Source organism: Ammodytes marinus (genome assembly GCF_949987685.1).
Source record: "Ammodytes marinus genome assembly, chromosome: 11".
Taxonomy (NCBI): Eukaryota; Metazoa; Chordata; class Actinopteri; order Uranoscopiformes; family Ammodytidae; genus Ammodytes; species Ammodytes marinus.
The window spans coordinates 14103598-14125306 of record NC_137215.1 but is presented as its reverse complement, the minus strand read 5'-3'; the positions used below and the strand labels follow the sequence as shown (position 1 = coordinate 14125306).

General features: G+C 42.2%; 2 protein-coding genes across 3 annotated transcripts in view; one reads left to right on the top strand and one right to left on the bottom strand.

Annotated features, from left to right (window-relative positions):
* Positions 1–16357, top strand: part of ugp2b (UDP-glucose pyrophosphorylase 2b) — a 28526-nt gene extending 12169 nt beyond the window's left edge. For both annotated transcript variants that reach the window (XM_080036255.1, XM_080036254.1), the window contains exons 4-10: positions 1154–1339; positions 4885–5018; positions 8939–9236; positions 9692–9889; positions 12635–12877; positions 13995–14099; positions 15171–16357. In XM_080036255.1, coding sequence (XP_079892381.1) covers positions 1154–1339; positions 4885–5018; positions 8939–9236; positions 9692–9889; positions 12635–12877; positions 13995–14099; positions 15171–15278 — 1272 coding nt within the window. In that variant the 3' untranslated portion in view covers positions 15279–16357. The remainder of the gene's footprint in view (positions 1–1153; positions 1340–4884; positions 5019–8938; positions 9237–9691; positions 9890–12634; positions 12878–13994; positions 14100–15170) is intronic.
* A 2066-nt stretch (positions 16358–18423) lies between these two features.
* Positions 18424–21709, bottom strand: part of peli1b (pellino E3 ubiquitin protein ligase 1b) — a 36892-nt gene continuing 33606 nt past the window's right edge. Inside the window, exon 7 of the mRNA XM_080036672.1 lies at positions 18424–21410. Coding sequence (XP_079892798.1) covers positions 20838–21410 — 573 coding nt within the window. The 3' untranslated portion in view covers positions 18424–20837. The remainder of the gene's footprint in view (positions 21411–21709) is intronic.

The following is a 21709-nucleotide window of genomic DNA, read 5'->3' as shown; positions in this document are numbered from 1 at the left end:
TGTGTGTGTGTGTGTGTGTGTGTGTGTGTGTGTGTGTGTGTGTGTGTGTGTGTGTGTGTGTGTGTGTGTGTGTGTGTGTGTGTGTGTGTGTGTGTGTGTGTGTGTGTGTGTGTTGGGGTGATAGGAGTCCTGAGTGGTGGAGGGTCTGTTTCTATCAGTAGGTCTGCTGCATGTCTGCTGCTGCTGCCAGTAATTGGTGACACTGTGCTTTTAGCAGGAAAAGGACACAGGCCTTTACATTTCCTAACACACAGTCTTCGCATTCACACACATGCTCGAGGAATCACTAACATATTAATGTTATTTTAAGACAGCAGGGAAACTAACACAGTTCAAACACAAACACGCTCAGTTCCTTACAGCAAAAAGCTGTTGTAACATCTGCTTAGAATTTGCTGTCCCTGCATGACTCTGCATAACACTCAGTTTTTCATTTTAATTTGAGAAGAAAATCCTCGCGAAACAACAAAGTAATTCAAGCTGAATGAAACTTGAGGAGACGGCACATCAACAGGGGGAAATGAACTGTTACTGCTGCAGTTTCCCTTTTCATTTAGAAAATGTGAATTAATATAAACCAGTGATCCTCCCCGGTTCACAACATTCAAATAGTTTTGTTGTTTGAGGCAGTCACATCCATCCTGTCTCGTATCCTGCCCTCCCTCCTTCCCGCTCCGTGGGAGAGAATGAAAGAAGTCAATACGTTTATGTGTGAATATGCTGACGTGAGAGCTGTAGTATTGACTCGAGTAATGTGGTTTCAAACACAAGTGCACACACACACACACACACTCCATTGATTTCCGCTGCCTCTCGAACAGAAGCGCCGAAGACTTCTTTGGAAAGCTGCTGGGTTGTGCATTAAGTCATCGTAATTACTATTATCTGCACCATTCACATAAAAACATGCCATTCAAACCTGTGATGTGTCGCGGGGCTTTTCTGCACTGTGCGGCAAAACCAATAAGCAATTTGTGTCATTTTCACATTTGTACGTCAATTGAGCAGCCCATTACATTGTTCAGTTGGTAATTAATCGGCCCACACTCAAAGAGGCCACAGTCTCTATGGGCTACAATCTGGCGTTGAAAAATAGAAATAGATTTACAGGATTTACAAGCTTCTCACTCACTCTCATTCTCTCCTCTTCCAGATCCAGCCCTACGATAAAATTGCTGCCCGGGGTTTGCCGGATAACGTAGCTGACAGCCTGAACAAACTGGTGGTGGTGAAGCTGAACGGAGGCCTTGGCACCAGTATGGGATGTAAGGGCCCCAAGAGCCTGATCAGTGTCCGCAACGAGAACACCTTCCTGGACCTCACTGTGCAGCAGATCGAGGTACGGCTAAGCTGTCAATACTTTGACCATGACCTTTTTAAGCTTCATTTGTCAACAGCTCTAACATAGAGATTACATAACACACATAGAGATACTATGAGGTTATGCTGCCTTTGATAAAGAACCATAACTTTGCCATTAGTAATTTTGTGGACATCTTTCAGCTCAAGGTTTTGGTTTTATGGCCATACATTTTTTTTTTTTAACCTAAAACGTATAAACTTTTTACTCACTCTCATGGCTCCCATCAGCATTATAAACAGTGAACCAGCTCTGATAAACCACAGGCTCCCTGTCTAGCACAGAGCAGCAATACATATCCTTTAGTAGGATTTATTTTTGGCTACAATTGGATGCATTTACATTTATTTCATGAATGTTCGTTAATGCACATTGTCCCTCCTTGATCAAATAAAGATAGAAGACAAAAAGAAAGTCAGATTCATATACTAGCTTGTAAACATAGTAGAGCGTTCATTAAATGAAGTGCTAGTTATTTCACTCTAGAGTTGGTGGACACCAAAACTAAGCTCAAATGAGTGTCAATATTGGAAACAAACTCCCAGATACAGATTAGCTTTGATGTCATCAAGAACCAAACTTGATTGTTCCATTGTTATTCTACCTATCTGACGATGTCAACCATTCTGTGTAAAGCAGCTCATTTTGTGTAAACAACTCAGTCAAGACCCTGGCATTGCTCTGAGCAGGATGCTCTGGTCTTCTCTCCATGCATTAATGCTGACCATAATCATCTGTATTGTCTTTTGAAACTAAGTAAAGATTTGTTTTCATATTGGACTATAGTGAAGTTTTCTTCAACAAAAAACTTCTTCCACAAAGGACATGGGACAAAGGTCCCTAATCAGATTCACGCCGTTGTATTGTCATTTAGCTCTTGTGCATCAGGACATCCAAATGTATATAGCCTACTGATAATAAAATATTTTGACTAGGATTAACTAAGAATATTTAGGACTGTTTTTATTTATTTTTTAAACTACCAGAAAGGTTTATAATCATTGTATTCATTGTATTAATCCAACTTGTACTATGGCCCAGTTATGAGCAGGATCGACAGTTAGGCGTTTCCTAAATCATACTGTAGGTGTGGTGCACACAGTGGACTGTCAGGTTGCCACACCAGCACACACGATGTTGCTGTGATGTCAGAATGGGTGGAACAAGGAAGCATGAAGTGATATCTGATGTAATACAAATATCTGCTCGGTTTATTATTTTAGTGTTGTTTGCTCTGATGCAGTGACAGTGACAATCCCATGGAGAGCGGCTTGTACTTTTCTATATAATCCCAAACTAGAGAAGTAAAAAATTACCATCTCTCCTTTATTTTTTTAAACATAAAATTACAAGCACACCTCTTTTCCACATGCCTTTCTCTCCACGATGCTGCGTGTGCATCATCGCCCAGGCACCAGCCTCTATGACTTAATGTAATGAGTTATTTTTTTCTAAAAGAGCTGAAGGTCTTTTGAAAGGAGTTCAGTGTGATATCTGGAGGGGAGTTGTAGTGAAAGAGGATCTGTTGGTGTGCAGGCGGACAGGTCTGCGGAGGTTGGCAGGGAAACAGAGAAGGCTGTGTGTGTGTGTGTGTGTGTGTGTGTGTGTGTGTGTGTGTGTGTGTGTGTGTGTGTGTGTGTGTGTGTGTGTGTGTGTGTGTGTGTGTGTGTGTGTGTGTGTGTGTGTGTGTGTGTGTGTGTGTGTGTGTGTGTGTGTGTGTGTGTGTGTGTGTGTGTGTGTGTGTGTGTGTGTGTGTGTGTGTGTGTGACATCAAAACATGACATGTACAGTATTAATATAAGAAATGTATTTCTCACGTCAGCCATTCAACTGATCCCCTGATTAATTTATGTTGGTAAGCTTTATTGATGATCCGCAAATAATTAAAACAATAATCACAGCATCAGTTATTTTGAGATTGTTGAGAGTTAGTTACAGATTCAAGTTTTGAGACGGCCTCAATTTAATTGAATCTTTCGCTAGTCTGTCAGAGATGTTGATGCCAGAGCTTCGGTTCGATAGTGTATTGTGTTATTGAGAATAAGTGTGTGTGTGTGGGGGGGGGGGGGGGGGGGGGTCAGTGTGTGTGTCATTACGGCCTCACGGGAGGCTACTCTCCTTCCAGCACACTGCTCTCCATTTTCTGCTCTGGTCTGGTCAGATTACCTCCTGACTGAATCAGCCTATTTAGAAAAGAGAGAAAATGGATCCCATACACACACACACACACACATACACACACTGACCCATATCCCCCCTACAGCAACCACACTGACTCCATGCATATGTGTTTTTTGAGAACGTTTCACTCACACTTAGCAGACGTGGAACAATAGTCTAAACTCAGGCTCACATGAAAGGCGCCACCTGGCTGCTAGAGATTTACTGCATTCACCTGGGTAATCGTTTTCTGACCACATCTGTTAAGTTGACTTAAACGAGTATAAAGGCTGTTTTGGGTATTTTAAGATGCAACTTTGAATTTGAATCATCAATCTTTCCTTTATATTGTTATTCTCTAAGCAAAAATACCAGAAATGGTTGCTTCAAAAATAAGGGATATTTGTTCATTTTCTAGTCTTCTGAAGGTGGCAAACTCTTTGGCAGAAAAAGCAAGACACTTTGGGAAAATGTCAGGCACATTTCTCTATTTAACAATAACAATAATGAATTGCTGCTGCACTCGTTGGCCTAGTGGCCTACATGAGTCCAAAAAAAAAAGAACAAGGATACAGTATTGCCTCAACAAACATTGTAACATTGTTCAATTTCATGTAATTAAAAATGCAGTTTGCCTGCTTTCATCTGTGTCGTCCGTCCCTCCTGCCTTGCACACACACCCACTTTCTACACACAAGACAGCTATTTGTGACTGAATCATCTTTTCTTTTGATTTGTTTGCAATGCTTTCTATGACGTGTGAGAAGCATTAGAGGATGGACCAGTTGGCACAGCTCTTTATAGTCCTGTATGTAAGTAAGGTGTGGGGAAGTAGTGCAACACAAGATACACACAGTGTACACACTTGTGCAATGAGAGGCGTGTTTAAAATTAGAAATGCCTCATTGTTCTCCTGAGGTATTATTTGAATGGCTATATGTGACATTGGTGCTATATCAATACAAACTCAATATCAATTGCGTTTTTGCAAGCAAGGGGAAAATGTCAAACTGGATAATCCATTCCTGAAACAAAAATTGGTTCATCTGGAGTCTTTTCAGCCTCATAGGGAAACCTGCCCCTCATATTGAGCTATTCTATCAGATTTGAAATCGGAATATGTTTCTGCACCTTCCACCAATACAGCTGAAGTAAAAAGGCATTCCCTGAACGTCTGCATAGATATTCGCTCGGATCCATTCAGTGTGAATTATCTTTCACACTCAACACACTAACATACTCAATAACTGCAGGTGAAGTGCATTTGGAAACTCATTTACTGGAGAATGCTCAGACAGTCTTCCCTGGATGAATGATGCCAAAGGTTGCCGGCGTTTACACAGGTTGTGTGTTTGTCCCAACAGCACCTGAACAAAACCTACAACACAGACGTGCCCCTGGTCCTCATGAACTCCTTCAACACCGACGAGGACACAAAGAAGATCCTGCAGAAGTACACACACCACCGCGTCAAGATACACACCTTTAACCAGAGCAGGTGAGAGTAACACAATGCTATGTACACACGTTATGTTGAGCAACAGTGCAGACACTCCTGATAAGCACTTTAATGACACAGTTATGTCAACCAAAGCTGATTGGATGCTGAGGGGTACTTCTATGTCAAAGTGGATATTAAACTGGAAACAAAACTTTGAAACAAAACCAGAGATCCTTGCTGAAGCCTACAGAAATCTATCTCAATGTTGGTGAATTTCTCAGATAGTACCATTGAGTAGTATTGACCCCAAATGAACTGACTGAGCTCCCTTTAGAGACTGATCTATAGTCTGTCTGAATGGCCAGTGGACAATCTTTTGCTGTGTGTGCTGTTTCTGACTAACAGACAGGACATGTTCATGTAATGTATGGAGAAAGGCATTATTATTTAATGCCTTGGTGTCTCTAGTTTGTCAGTCATGCGGAACTTGCTTTTTACCATTCCCCTTGAATAATTTAGAGCACTTATGCATGTTATGTGTGCCAGTAGGAGGGTAGTACAAAGCGTTGGGAGAGCAGCAGCTGTGGTGATGGTGGTAAAGTTATCTTATTGACTCACAAGCACTGAGAAAGTGGCTTAATAGTCTAAATTTGAAGTTTGCGGCTGAGGTGGTGAGAGTAATTCATAAAGGGCTAATTACTGCTGTTCCAGTTGAAGAGGGAAAGCAATTTGATGTATCCACCAAATGTGGACACCAGTCCAAGTGTCCTGGCACTTTCATCATTATTTTTGTATTTATTTATTTATTTCATTTTATTGCCAACCCCCCCCCCCCAAAAAAAATCTCCCTGGTTAACTGCCAAAGTGATGGGCAGAATAAATGAACTGAACAGCCCCATTGAAAGGTCTCACATTGTATCGTTTGTGTTTTATTCTTGAGTCACTTCAGAATCTGAAAATGTGGTTTATTGTCCAGTACTGGAATTTGCATGTGTCCAATGGTGTATACAATACATATGCACATAGAAATGATAAGTGTAAGCATATTTAATTAATTTTCTGTTGATTTGTCAATACAATTTACTTTCCTCTTTTATGATTAGGTATCGCAGTAAATGAAATGGCTAAACTATGGGAAAAGATTTACGGAGCTAAATCCCTTGTTCTGTAACTCTAGGAGGAGGCATGAGAAAAAGCCAATTCACTGCTGAGATCAGCTAACAACTCAATTCTTACTGATACTGATGTTGAAGAAAAAAAATTTGTGATACTTTTTCTTTTTACTTTTTTTTTTTTTTTAAATAAGATTTATGTTCATTTTCCTGTGTAACCCACTAAAGAGTAACCGTTCCTTCGGAGTCAGGAACATTTACTTACGTCCACAGAAGTGTTTTTTCTCTTGAATCCAACATTTCTCAACTTATTCTGCTCTGAGGTGTCATAAAACCTTTTGAAGTGTAGTGAGCTCATATCAAACGCACCCATCTAAAAAAACATCTTCCCAGAACAGCCGTCTGGAATTTAAAGGAGAAGGGAATAAAAAGGGCTTGCGTGCCTTCTATTCTGCAGCTCCTCTCACCTGACCGTCTCATCTGCGCTGTCGACTATCCTCAAACTGCCAGAAACACAGCAAGCTCCCACTCAATGTGCTGTTCCTCAAAACAAGGTTTCATTAACTCAACCTGACGCAGATCCCACTTAAAAACCCCTTTGATCAGTATTAATGCAGCCAGCGATGATGGCTTGGGCTCTTTGGCTTCTTGCCTCATCCGCCTATCTTTGGGGGAAAAATGTTAACCTCCTGACGTTGTTGTTTGAAGTCCTAAAGTGATAAGAGAAAAATAAATGTACATGGCACCCATCATGCACTCGGCCTGCTGCTCTTGGCAAAGTTTCCCTGGCTATCAGCTCAGAAGTGGAGCATACTCATTTCACACTCTGTGTTTTCTGTGCTGTTTATCTACTTAACATGTGCATTCTGAGATTCACAGCACTGCAGTGGGTCACAGAGATAACTGTGTTTTTAATTATTTTAATTGTAGATCTACGTTTGTTTTTATAATGCATAAAATATTGAAGCAATAGCTCACGACAGGCTGTGGAATGTGCTCATTATACCACAGTTATAGGCGTTGTTCGGCCCGACGCAAAGTTTTATAAAGTAAAATATACTATAAAACTCTTGCAGGGGAAGAAACTGCTAATTGAAGGAACAAAATCTCACTTAAAATAGATTTGTGTAAACAATATAATATAACAAACAAAATATTTGAGTTGACACTACATACATACTCTTTGAGACATGTGGGGTGGTGTGCGGGTTTGTTTAACCAATAACGTTATAGTATAGATACATGAGAAGTCAAAGGTGTTGCTTGTTGTAAAAAAAATGTTGGGTGGCAACAAGTGTATCCAAGTAGTAATCAAGCCCATTAGCGCATATATACCCCGTGGATAGGCACACACATGTGAGAGTGGAAGAAAGCGGCAGAAAAAGAAACAAGCGGGCACCGTCGTTTACCGCGGAGGAGATGGCCGTTAGTGGACGAGGTCTGGCAGCACCGGGCAGTTTTATTCGGGGGAACAAGGGGCAAAAAGAACATCACGGTGAAGAACCGTGTTAGGCAGGCCATAGCCGAAAATATGTCCCCCTCCATCCCATGTGGCCTGCGTGACTGGCGTGCTGTGAGGAAGAAGTGGCAGGAGTTCCAGAACCAAACAAAAAGGAAGAGTGCGAAGGTTTCACTAATCAATCTCCCTTCGTTGCAGGTGATGCAGACGCCCAGTAAAGACAGCGCAGAGTAACCCCTCCCCCATATGGTTTCAATAAACTACTTTGGTTTCCTTTTCAACCATGTATTGTGTGTATCATTTTGCATTGAAATGAGAGTGTCAAACCTATAGCAACAAAAAGTCCCAGGCAATTTGTAATTTATCTAAGCGTAGGTTAATGACGTGTGCGTATAGTGTGCCCTTTCAACAGCATTCCAGTGCCAGACTTTCAGGTAAAGCACTCGGACACTGCAGCAATAATCATAGTGTGCAGGACGTTACATGTAGCCTACATCTGCTGGTTCTGTTTATTTATTTCAGCCTTCAGGCCTGAGAGTATATGGGTGATGTGGTGGTTGTGGGTTTATGGTTTAGTGATCAGTGCTTGGTGACTGGTGGTAAAGGGGTAGGGGCTGGGGGTTGTTGGACCTCAGAAGAGGTTGATATGTTCTTAAAAACGCAGCGCAGTCAGAAGCTGCATCTCCGGGGGGCTGAAGGAAAAATTGCATGTGTGTGGAGACACCAGAGTGATCAGCCGTTGGATCTCCGCACGGCCGGGGCAGTCGGTACTTTGCCTGGACGGCCCGGTCTGATAGCACGTCCAGTGGGGAGAAGTGCCGACGCACGTATGCATTTTTGTAAACCGTCTGGCTTCGCGCACGACGAGGCTGTTGTAATGCAGCCATGGTTTCTCACACGCGCGGACTTTGGCAACGCCTTTATAGCAGGTGGAGCCGCTCTGGATGAGGTTCAGCTGAGTTCAATTAAATCTGTTTCCTTGATATCTGTCAAATGCCACAGGGTTGTGGATGTTTTTTTATGTGTAGTACTATAAACTCACATGTGTGTGGAAAACGTAAACGTGTAATTCATTAAAACATTTTTTTCTCTACTATTAGTTTATGTTTATTGCGCCAGGTCCGCATTGAACATTGTTTTATTATTTCAAAAAGTGGAGGAAATAAATTTCCCTGACGCAGCATGATCACTGACGATTTGGTCGCTAAGAAAGGTTGAAAGAGTGGGTCAGCTCCGTCTTTCAGTTCCATCTTAGTGAAAGTACTACTTTCGCTAAGAACGAATCTGGGAAACGCATTCTTCTTTCACAGCGTTCTTAAGAGCGCTCCAAAGTAGTACTTTGCCCAAAGAGGCTCTTAACGATTCTGGGAAACGCGGCCAATGTCTCTGATCTTATTGTTGTCCAGGTACCCTCGCGTCAACAAAGACTCCCTCCTCCCCGTGGCCACAGACCTGAGCATGGAAGGGCAGAGCACAGAGGGCTGGTACCCACCGGGCCACGGAGACATCTACGCCAGCTTCTACAACTCTGGCCTGCTGGAGCAGCTGATCGCGCAGGGCAAGGAATACATGTTTGTGTCCAACATTGACAACCTGGGAGCCACCGTGGACCTGCACATCCTCAACCACCTGGTCAGCCAGCCCAACGGCAAGCGCTGCGAGTTCATCATGGAGGTGACAGACAAGACACGCGCCGACGTTAAGGTATGTATTTTATTATTATCTAGTACAGTACAGTTTGATTCCCTAAATAATCTCCTTTGTCAGTAGGTTTTAAAGGAAGAGTTCAACATTTTACATTTGTAGTGATTTGCCTCACTCTCCGGCTCAACATAAGGCGACAGAAACCTTCCCTGTAACCATGCATGCATTTTTGATGAAGTTAGTGGCAAGGTCGTTCATCCGGGTTAGCTTTGCTCCAGTGCCGGTAGCTAAGGGGAGCAATTGCCTGCCTCTGCTGGCAGCAAGAAGATAAACTTTACAACATCACTAGCGGTTCTGTATGCTTGTTGACTGGTTTATTTACCATGTACACAAACTATTCCTTTTAACAAAAATGGACATTATAAAATGAGTATATTATGCTTCTCTGAGAAAAGACCAAGGCATGTTTGCGTTGACTTTTGAATTGAATCACTCACACACACCATTGTTTTCAGGGTGGAACGTTGATCCAGTACAAAGGCAAACTGCGTCTGCTGGAGATCGCCCAGGTGCCAAAGGCCCACGTGGACGAGTTCAAGTCGGTTTCAAAGTTCAAGATCTTCAACACCAACAACCTGTGGCTCTCTCTGCCCGCCATCAAGAGGCTGCAGGAACAGAAGGCCATGGACTTGGAGATTATAGTCAACCCCAAGGTGAGTGAAAAATACAGTAAGGGACGAAATATCTTAAATTGTACAGAGTCATGAGGAAGAATCAAATCAAAAGTACATAGCAATTCTGATTTTTATTTAGTATCATGCGTCGCCTGCAGAAAACTATTGTTCATAATTAAAATTCTCTAAATGTGGTGTGGCTTTTAGTTGTCGTAGTTTTCTACCAACATGATTCAATAGTGACAAAGTTTCTGGAGTGTATTGATGTTAAATGTTTACCTTTTGCTAATTTGGCAAAATGTAAGAAAATATAGATTCAAAAAACAAGGCTTAAGTTGTAGCCCACAGCTAACTTATAGACTCCACGGAAATAAAATACATCTTTATACTCTACTGTTTTTAATCCGCCCAAAGCCTCCAAACTCTGGGAAGTGAAGTTTCAAGATTAAGAGCAAAAAGGTGGGGCTGGGGAGGGCGCAAAACTCTCAGTTCACCTCGGTCACACCATTTATATTCTGTACGACAACACAACTAAGTCACAGGAATCAACCTTTCTGAAATGTGTGAAATGCTCACTTGTTGATGTTGTCTTCCTCTTCATAAATAAGAAATGATGATAAATGATGGAGCCCGTCAGTGAAACAACTCATAAAGGTCCTGGTAATAGTTTGCTGTTAGATTGTCCATATATGAGGCCTAAAACCTATTCAAAGAAAGGAACACATCTGGACGTCTGAGTGTGCATTAGATACTCCATGAAATGACCAATAATAACCACTCACCAATAATATCATCTGTCCTGTTTTATGAAAACATAGCAGGGATATATCTGTCTCTGTAAAGGAGAGTGGTGCAACCACTTCTGAATAAATAATGTCTCGCTGCTTAAAACAAATCCAAGCTTGCGGAGGAAAACCCACATTTTAAAGCCTCTCTCTCTCTGATGTCTCTGTCGTCCTGCACCGCTCAAACTTTCTGAGCCGTTTGTTTGGTTTTCCACAATACAAAGGATATAAAAAGCAGCTTCAAAAGCAATCCTGTTTCCTGGTCACCTCCCCAGTGGCTCATATGCCTTTCTTAGACTCACAATTTAAGCTGTGTGTGTGTGTGTGTGTGTGTGTGTGTGTGTGTGTGTGTGTGTGTGTGTGTGTGTGTGTGTGTGTGTGTGTGTGTGTGTGTGTGTGTGTGTGTGTGTGTGTGTGTGTGTGTGTGTGTGTGTGTGTGTGTGTGTGTGTGTGTGTGTGTGTGTGTGTGTGTGTGTGTGTGTGTGTGTGTGTGTGTGTGTGTGTGTGTGTGTTGATGGAGGGAGGCATAACAAAGACGGATATCAAAGTTTCATTTCCCTTCAAAGGCAACTCTCATTCTGAGAGACACCATAAGCTTGTCCAGCTTCTCTTCCGTTTCGCCCCCACACGTTTCTTTGTAAATGAAGCTTCAATTCACATGAAGGAAAGGTTTGAGCAAATGTTAAATCAGTCAAATATAATCTCCCCATAGTTTATGACGTGGATCAGCATGAATTGGTCAAGCATCATTTTAAGGCTGCGGCGCGTCTTATCAGCATATGTTCATCCTTTTATCGCCCCCTCTGAAGCTCTTGGTGACAGCACGACCCCTTTTCAAAAGCAGCAAACACACATGATGTGACTCAATGTTATTTTGGTCGTGGAGGAGAAGCACTGCCTCAGGGTATGCAAATGTGGAAGCGGCGGCAATAAATTCACTGCTGAACCTCGGCCTCATTCCCGATTTATTGCTTTTTCTTCACCCGTAGATGAAATTTTCCAGCTACAGAATGGCACACCGTGACACAACAATGCGTTTTGTAACTGGTGATAAGGAGCGCAGAGCTGTGTGGTCCCATCTAGGTAAAGGTGCGTCACTATGACTGCAGTGGCTCATCTAGTAGCTCCACACAGGTTCAAACGGTGTGCGCTCTTGCTACTGAGAGGCACTTGGAGATAAAAGCCTCTGTGAATTAGGGAATGTTACATAACTCCATCTGATACTTACACCTTAGAACCAGGTCCTTTATAGTATACATGTGCTTATATCACTGTTGATTTAGTCATATTCACCTGAAGTCTCCCCAACAATGCTCAGTGAGAACGCTTACATGCTGATGTCTAGCAGGTCTAATATCCATCAAGCTGCTCGTCATGTTTGCATATTAGCACTAAGAACAAAGAACAGCTGAGGCTGATTGGACTGTAGGGAGTTTTGCAGGTAGTCAACCAAAGGACTCGACAAATGAACATTTTGACCTGAATATGGAATTGAAGTCAGGTTTTATGAGATTTACAATGCAAGTGTGTCTTATATTTTATATATATATTTTTTTTAAAGGACATGATCTGTGTTGGGTTTTTCTTTGTGATTCATAATTGCAGTGAGAGATGGAGAGAAAAGGAGGAAGAGAGAACTCCCTGTGGTGATGTGAATCAGAGGACTAATTCCAAACACTTTTTCTTCCCATTTGATGGAAACAAGTGGATTTCTTTCTCAATATTATTTATAAGATATGCCACAAAGGGATAACAAAGAAATTACACTTTAACAGCTAGTCAAAACAACAGACCTATTTTTTTTTTGTAAGATATCTACAGGAAGGAATAACCAAAATATGATAATCATGTTAATTAAAAAAAGAACACAAATGAAAGGGGAAAGAAAAGTGTCACAACTATCGGTGACACTTGGGTATGTTTGTGACAGTCGAGCTTAGAATCAAGTGACATTTGGCACGCCCCTCAACATGCCTTACCTCTATCTCTATCTTATCAGACGCTGGACGGTGGGCAGACTGTGATCCAGCTGGAGACGGCTGTGGGCGCCGCCATCAAATGCTTCGACAACGCGCTGGGCATCAACGTGCCGCGCAGCCGCTTCCTGCCTGTCAAGACCACATCAGACCTGCTGCTGGTCATGTCCAACCTGTACAGCCTGGATGCCGGCTGCCTCACCATGAGCCCCAAGAGAGAGTTCCCCACCACGCCACACGTCAAACTGGGCAGCTCCTTCACCAAGGTACTGCTGCTGATAACTAGTGGAGAGAGAACACATTAGTTAAAAGCATTGTGTACGGGATCCTGTAATATGTACTTTTTAATATATTGTTTAGAATGGTCTTTACACTCCGACAGCAATAAATAAGTTATGGGTAACGAGAAAGAAGCGAAAACCCCCCCAAATTCTGTCCCTGCTGTAATCCTGTTAAAATGCTGACCAATCAGTGCCATTCGGTCCGACCAGGTTGCTAAGCAGCAGCGCTCTGCACGTCTGTGTACCGAATGGTTAGACAGAAGCTAATTTCTAATCATGCTTGCTCTCAGGGATTGTAGACCCTAGCTTGAAGGTAGCCATAGACCTCCATTCATATCTCTCTTAAGTTTTAATATTAAAACTAAACCATAAACATTTAAAAGTTTAGTTCATCCTACACAATTTTCTCCCCCTGTCCTATCTAGCCGTGCAGGTAAAAAACGGCTTCATCTGATGGAGCTGAACGGCATTTCAATTACATTAAAGCATCCCCAGACTGTAGAAAAATATTCAAAGCAAGTATTTCTGATAGCGACACCTGGAACATGTTTTATACTTTTATTTGGGCCCAAAAGTGACGCAGGAAATCATTCTAAAAGAAAATTGCCAAATCAATAGTATAATTGGGGAAGGAAATCATAGATAAAATACTTTTATATACCATCTATGATCAAATATCAAATGCCTTATTCTTCTTTGGAGAAAATTCATCATCATTTACCATTTATTTACCGTTTTATTTTATCATGTCACTTTTGGGTCTGCAGCAGTTCCTTTGTCATCTGCTTTTGAAATTAAGCAAAATAAAAACATTCCCCTCTGAATTCAATTGACTTCACATCCAATCCAGTCGGGTGGCACAGCTCTCATTTTAGTATGTTTATCTCAGACTGTGTGGTTAATGAATACTTTTTTTACACTTCTGCTGCCTCAAAATGACATTTTCTAGTTATTTTATGTCATTGGAATGTTCTGGTTCTTGACTAGAATTTGAAATCCGATTCAGAGGTTTTAAAAGTTTTGGTGATGAAATGATTGAACTCAATCCTAATCAACAGTAGGAGGCTAATAGATGTCCTCTTGTTAATCGTTTGTGTTTAAGGTTCAGGAATACTTGACTCGCTTCGAGAGCATCCCTGACATGCTGGAGCTGGACCATCTGACTGTGTCTGGAGACGTCACGCTCGGGAAAAACGTTTCAGTCAAGGTAAAGTAAGACGTTTTGAAGGAGAAAAAAAAGAAAACCTTGCATGTGAAATCAGGCTTTTAAAAGGTTGCTAGGGGGAGAGTAACACCAGATTAAGATTTGTATTTGCCCTAAATGTGCAGAAGTCCGTTGGGTTGAGCGTGATAACCCAGAAAGACCGTTGCATTATTCATTGTGGGGCCCACAGCGATGGCACGAGAGGCTAGAGATGAGGCGAAAACTGGTTATTAATAAAGGTCTTTCTCTAACCACGAGAAGATGTGGGACGGACTATCAGCGTTTTTTTTTAGTTCCATTTGTTTGTTCGTGTTGGAAGACATGAACTTCGCAGAGACACTGGGAGGAGAGATAACTCTTGTATAACTTTGACTGACCTTTGTCTGGAAAGGAAATTTAATCCTGAGAGATTATGATCTGGTTTCAGCTATATCAGGTCATGTTCATTTGAAACGGGGATGGAGAGAGATTGTATTAAATTGAAAGTGTTGTTACTTTTTAATAAGTTTCACTCCAGTGTATGATTACTTACCTAAGTAGAAAGGTTACAATTTAGGTTAATGAAATATTATATGACAACTATTAAACTGAAGAACCTTTTACCCTTCAAAATAAAGTGTATTAAACTCAACCCAGAGCTACTTGATGTCCAAATGCATGAGTTTAGTTTCTATGAACAGGTACTTTGCAGTTGATTTCTTCAATTCTAAACACATAGCAGCTTTAATCCTCAGAGGAACCTTTTTCGCAGAGTCATCTCCTCTCTTTCGATCCAGCGTCACATGGTTCATCAGCCTTTTTTTCATGTGACTTTTTGGAAGCTAAATGTAGCCAATTACAACACTAGAAATGAAAAATTGTGTAGTAAAGGTAAAATGTTTTAACAAGGACGTAACAAGGAGTAAGCTTCCTATCCAGTGTGACAGTTGTTGAGAGTAACTGTCCCTGCTGGCAGGTGGCTTGCAGTGATTTATCGTTTTAATTAAACCCTGGTTTGAAAGTGTCTCGCTGCCCTCTCCTCTCTCTCTCTGACGAACATAATCTAAACTGGTGGCTCTTCTTCCTCTCCCTCAGGGCACCGTCATCATCATCGCCAACCACGGAGATCGGATTGATATTCCCGCCGGCTCCATGCTGGAAAACAAAATCGTCTCCGGCAACCTCCGCATCATGGACCACTGACGCCTTTTTTTTTGGTCTTTCATGTTTTGATAACCCGCCCCTTCATCATGTGACCTCGTCGGCTTTTTATCCCAGTCATGTGACCTGTTTTGTCTCGTTTACCCGACACCAACTGATTGTGAAAGGAAGCAGCCAGCGTTTTCTCTCTCCCCTGAAGGGTGCTGTGTGTGGATTGATGTGATTGCGTGTACAGATTGTAGCTGGGATGTGCTGCCCCCTGCAGGCCTATTATTATATAATATAATCATTCAATAGTGTTAAAAAGTAGCCTTAAACAATGACCCACATCCATTATAGAGGGAGGGGGAAGGTCCTATTTTTTGCCAAAATACACTTCAATAATATGGGGACAATTTAATATTAATAGGGATATTAGTGGGATAGCACATATAATAACCACATAATGATTTAATGATCATCCTCATGCAATCACATAGTTTGTTCCATAGAGAAGTAAAGGAACATGTGAAGACTGAACCACCTCTGTCTCTTCGTGCCCCTGAGCTTTGATCACACTGCTATGAAATTATATGTAATAATACTATCTGAAATCATTATCAAGTGAAGGCCTTTATTTGTGCTGTAGATGATGAGAGATATCAACAATGTATGTGCATTATTTTTGTTTTCGTCCAGTTAATTTCTTTCAAAGGTTTTTTTTATTAAATGTTAGTAATAAAGAAATTGTAGCACAATGATTACAAATTTTTTCCCGAACATACCCCACCCACATCCCACCCTCACCCAACAACACGAAATCGTCCAGTTCATTTGACCATTTTTAAATGTCGTATTGAAACCTCCTGCCTCCAACACGACGACGTTGTGTTTAGTGTCGTCTCCTGTCGCCTCTGTCCATCCCAGTGTTCAGCATTACATCCACACCCAAAGCAAGATGGGGTGTAATAGCATAGGTTTACACACACACACGTTGACATTCAGACAGTATTTGTTTTTAAAAATTGTACATCAAAGCTTCAGTGTGAGAAATACTTGAGATGGGTCCAACTTGTGTGGCCCGAAAGCAATAGGTGTTGATGTGACGGTGACAGCTCTGCCTCCTGTAAACTGAATAAAGTGCAATATGAAGTAATGAGCATGTGTCGTCCTTTATATCTGTAACACCCACAATCATCAACAAGTTATTATAGAGCAGGGATCAAGTCCAGTGGCACCCAAGGGGTCTTTTTTAAATGACTGGTGGTCACTACTTATGTGCAAATAGTCCATTATAAGCAGAAGATCTGCTTCCAAAATATATACTGCAGTCCATACGTATTAAATGCAAAACTAACAAAGTACCAAAAGCACTGCCTGTGCAAAATTGTCCATTTCATAGGTTTATACACTTACCGGCCACTTTATTAGGTACAATGGTTAAATGGTTTATAAAAACAAAAAGCTAATCAGCCAATCACATGGCAGCAATTTAATGCATTTATGCATTGAGACGTGGTCAAGACAATGTACTTCAGTCAAACCGAGCATCAGAATGTGGAAGAAAGGGGGTTTAGGTGACTTTGAACATGGCATGGTTGATGGTGCACGGCAGGATGGATCCCTACTTTTATGTTGTTCACGCCAAATTCTGAACCTGCCATCTGAATGTCGCAACTGAAATTGAGACTCATCAGACCAGGCATTTCAATATTCTTTTATCCAATATTGGTGAGAATTGTAGCCTCAGTTTCCTGTTTTTAGCTGACAGGAGTGGCACCCGGTGGGGTCTTCTGTTGCTGTAGCCCATCTGCTTCAAGGTTGGTTGTGTTTTGCGTTCAGAGGTGGTATTCTGCATACCCTGGTTGTAACGAGTGGTTATTTGAGATACCGTTGTCAGGGTGTCAGGGAAAGACAGACAAGAACCCAATTGCAGGAAACAGTTCAGATTCAAAAATAGATTTGAGACAAGCATGGCAAACAAGTCCAGTTGGGGCAGGCAAAAGGGACAGGCAAGCAGGATAGGAACACAGGATGAAATCTGAATGCTGGAAAGCTGGGTGAACACACTAGGACATCTGGCAACTGACTGAGGGAACTGAACTGAGATATATACTGGGGCTGATTAACTGATGAGGAGCAGGTGAGTGAGGAGCAGGTGAGTGTGGGGCAGACCAGGTGAATGTAATTAACAGGGAGTGCAGAGCAGGAGGGAGTGGCCGGGTCTGAAATGACATGAAAGTTAGAAAGGAAACCAGGAAAACAGACATATGAAAACAAACTAAATACTGGCTGAAGTTGTGACAACTGTTGCCTTTCTATGATCTCAAACTAGTATGCCCATCCTCCTCTGACCTCTGACTTCAACAAGGCATTTTACGTCCACACAAATGCCGCTCACTAAATATTTTTTCTTTTTCGGACCATTTTCTGTAAACCCTAGAGATGGTTTAGAGTGCAAATCCCAGTAGATCAGCAGTTTCTGAAATAGGCCTACTCAGACCAGCCCTCCTGGCACCCTCAACATTGCCATGTTCAAAGTCACTTAAACCCCCTTTTTGTTCCCCATTCTGTTAATCGGTTTCAACCTCAATAAGTTGTCCCGTCCAGGTCTACATGCCTAAATGCATTGAGTTGCTGACATGTGATTGGCTGATAAATTATATGGAGAATGAACCGCTATACCTAATAAAGTGGCCGGTGAGTGTATGTTATTAAAGATGTATAATTAAACTGAGCAGCAATTTATTGTGTGCCCGGCCCTTATGTTTAGAACCAGTAGATTAAACTGGCAAAATAAAATCATTAAAAACCTTGCACTTAAAAACATTCCTTATGTCAATTTAATTGACATGACCAGTTAAAGAAACATGTCTTTGAGGCTGTAGTCAATGGTGATGTCATATTGCTTTGTATTAGCTACATTAAATTGTCAAGGACATGAAGGCTCTTCTATAACACTTTAACCTAGTCTCACATGAGTCTTGAAGGTATTTTCTTCTTTATAAAAGATTATTATAATTATTGTACAATACACACCAGTGAGTCACCTGTTCACGAGCTGCAAAGAAAAAACAATTGATTTGTTCTTTTTTCATCACAACATATCAAGCTGCTGCTGCTAATCAAATCGCACACGCAGTGAAATGTGTCACTTTTTTTACACTTTATTGTTTAAAGTTGTTACAAAAAAAGTGTTTGCTGGAAACATTCGTTGCTTTTCGCCTTTACAAGCACAAGGAGACTCGAGACAGGAGGAGGAGGAAGAAGAAGAGCAAGTGGAGGGCGGTGTGATGGATGGACTGAAGGACGTGTTTAGATAACAGCACAGAGACAAAGTGAAGCCCTTACACACACGCACGCACGCACGCACGCACGCACACACACACACACACTATCCACAGAGAGAGAGGTGGCTCCACAAGACCAGGACACAACATGAAACTGGGTGAAGGAAAGGCAAGAGACAAAACCTTAAATCCAGACTTTTTACTTTTGAGGTATCCTCAGAAGACCTTAGCAATGTGTGTGTTTGTGTGTGTGTGTAGATGTGACACAGGTCATTGCTTTTCTCCCTGAGGTGAGTTACTATGTTGCAGTCCGAGCACTGTAGTGATGAATGATGGAGAACAACTGCACACATACAATCATCATGAACACATAAATTACAATCTCTCACTCACATACACAGGCACACACACACACACACACACTACTGATGCCTTCAGACACTCTGTGTGGAAGTGATCGGTGAAGCTGAAGTTTCTACAGTTTTGAGCGTGTGTCTCGTTCTCAAACCGACTGCAGCCACTCGAGTAAACTCCTTAACTGCGGTGGCGTCGGAGGATGGCTCGTGTGCACACAGCAGGAGTCTGGGAGAATGTGTGCTTTCACAAAAGAGCAGGGCTGTCTTATCTATGCACTTGTTATTAAGTCTCAGTCTGAGTGTGTTACTGAAAACTTTTTTAGATTATATAAACATTACGGGTATATAATGTTTCAGTTTATAATGGGCCTGATTTTATGTAGAAAAAAAGCTCCATAGGGAACAGTTCAAGACTCAGTTTGGAAAAGCACAAATTAATGCGACGCCCTAAACAGCACACACACACACATTCATATGGAGAATTTAGAAGCATGTGTCTGTGTGCATCAAACCTGAGTCAAACAGCTACATGTGTCTTTTTCTGTTTCGTCCCTTGCTCGGTGCATTGGATGGATGGGACCTCGCTGCACAAGTCCCCTCTTTTTACTCTTTATGGCTCACCAAATCAAGACTATTAATTCAATGTATGCCTCACAATGGAGCAGGAAATCAAGTGTTTTTCTAAATAAAACACACATCATGATCAGCCTCTAAAAGGGACACACCATCGTCACACATTTGGGACTCTTCACGACAGACAATACTCACTGGTCAGGATGTCAAAAGTTATTATTTGTTTCTCAGCTCAATGCTGAGATTAATAGTGATCATTATACTGGATATAGCAAGGTAATGGTAAAGTCGTTCTTGGTATAACTGTGCAGCCAAGTCCCAAACATCAGCGCTCATTTTAATCTTCTTATTTTTGTACCATCAGTTTCTGGGTGCAAGTTCCTAATATAATAACAAGTATTTGCCCAGGTCTTGTTTGTTTGTGTGTGTGTGTGTGTGTGTGTGTGTGTGTGTGTGTGTGTGTGTGTGTGTGTGTGTGTGTGTGTGTGTGTGTGTGTGTGTGTGTGTGTGTGTGTGTGTGTGTGTGTGATTCGCTACATAGCTGCGTATCATGGCTAACCTGTGATCAGAGAGGAATCAGGTTTCACTCAGACTTTAAAGGGAGGGAGCAGTCGGGCTGTCTGAGAGCACACAGACTGGCCTAGAAGACTCAGTTTCCCATAATGCTATAGGAGATTTCCATTCCAGATCTATTGCTTTGAATGTGAAAAGGCCATGGTGATGCCTAATGAGAGAGAAGTATAAACCGGAGGGTCAACACACACAGTGAGAGCACACTAGGGGACAGGGTGTATAAATACGACAGACACATCTTAGAGGTGAACATGGGGGAAAAAACACAGAACGAAACCCTCAGAACACATCTGGAACTCTATATCTGATTGACAATATACTGTTTCTTTCAAAGTAAAATGCTGAATAGTACTGAAGTGAGGCATATCTGACGGATAAAGGATGAAGCAATGGTTCACGGGCCATAAATAAACATCTTTGTTTAAATTAGCTCAAAGAGATGTACACAGATGTATATTGCAACAATAAACATGAACTCAAACCGTATGTTTTTATACGGTTTGTTAAGTCAATTTGAAAAATACTGTTGTTGAAAGTTCTTTCCGAGGAACAAACAAAAGGTTTACCCAGCAGTGTTCATTGTTTGGTTTTTGTGTCTCTGGTTTCACATGAAAATATAGAAATCTTTGTTGTCATTCATGAAAAAAGCAATACAAAGGTCACTTAAATATGAGAAAGAGACAAAAGGTCCAGAAAAAAGTTATTTTTATCTTTAAACTGCAGAGGAAAGAAAAACAAATCTGGGGGAGCTCCCCTGTTTTCAATTCAGGTCCAAACAAAAAATCCCCGCCTTGCCTCACGCAAAGGATGCTGGGAGACGGTCGGCCGTGCTAGTCGAGGGGTCCCTGGAAGATGAGTCTGACGAAGCCCTGCTCTCCGCTCAGCTGCTGGGCACAGAAGGGGCAGGCGGCGTGGAAGGTGTGCGTGCCGTGGGGCAGCGGGATCTGACTCCAGAAGGCCGCCGTCTTGTCCGAACAAACATGGCCGCAGGGGTTGAAGGCGTGAGTGGGCGGGGCTGCGTCCACGTAAAAGCCCGCCTCGCAGCCCAGCCACAGGGGCACGTAGGGCCCCTTGGCACGGCACATGGGACACTCCCTGAGCCGGCCGCCCTCCCTCTCCTCGCGCTGGTTGCCCCAGTTGTGGTAGCCGTGCACGTGGCCACACTGCAGGTAGACCCAGGGCTGCTTCTCGTCCGGCGTGTCCTTGCGCCTCATGGAGGGGAAGGCCAGCGTGTTGAAGCCCACAGGACACTGGGGCCGCGCTGCGTTGATCTCCTGCCGCAGCGCCTCCAGGTGTTTGAGGGTGGGAGTGCGAGCAAGGCCCTCGGCCGTGCGCCACAGCAGGGTGGCACCGCACAGGTCGATGAGAGAGCCGTCCACCAGCTCCTGACTCTCAGCCTCCACCTGCAACAGAAAGAGAGTTGAGAGAAATGTAATAAAGAAATTAATTAAATAAAGACGGAAACTGTAACTAAATATCAAACGAGGAAAAGACACCATTCGGAATGTGTAATGTCGCCAGATCTTATTATAACTATTAGGACAGACAATGCTTTTCCCTTCCCAATGAATTGATCTGTTCCATTATATGTTTGTATTTATCAATGTGTCTCTACTGTTGCTCTATGATATTTATATTTTTTCGGTTTTCTCTACTCCAACAGGATTGACTGGGTTGGAAAAGTTTTTAATGGAGGTTTTTG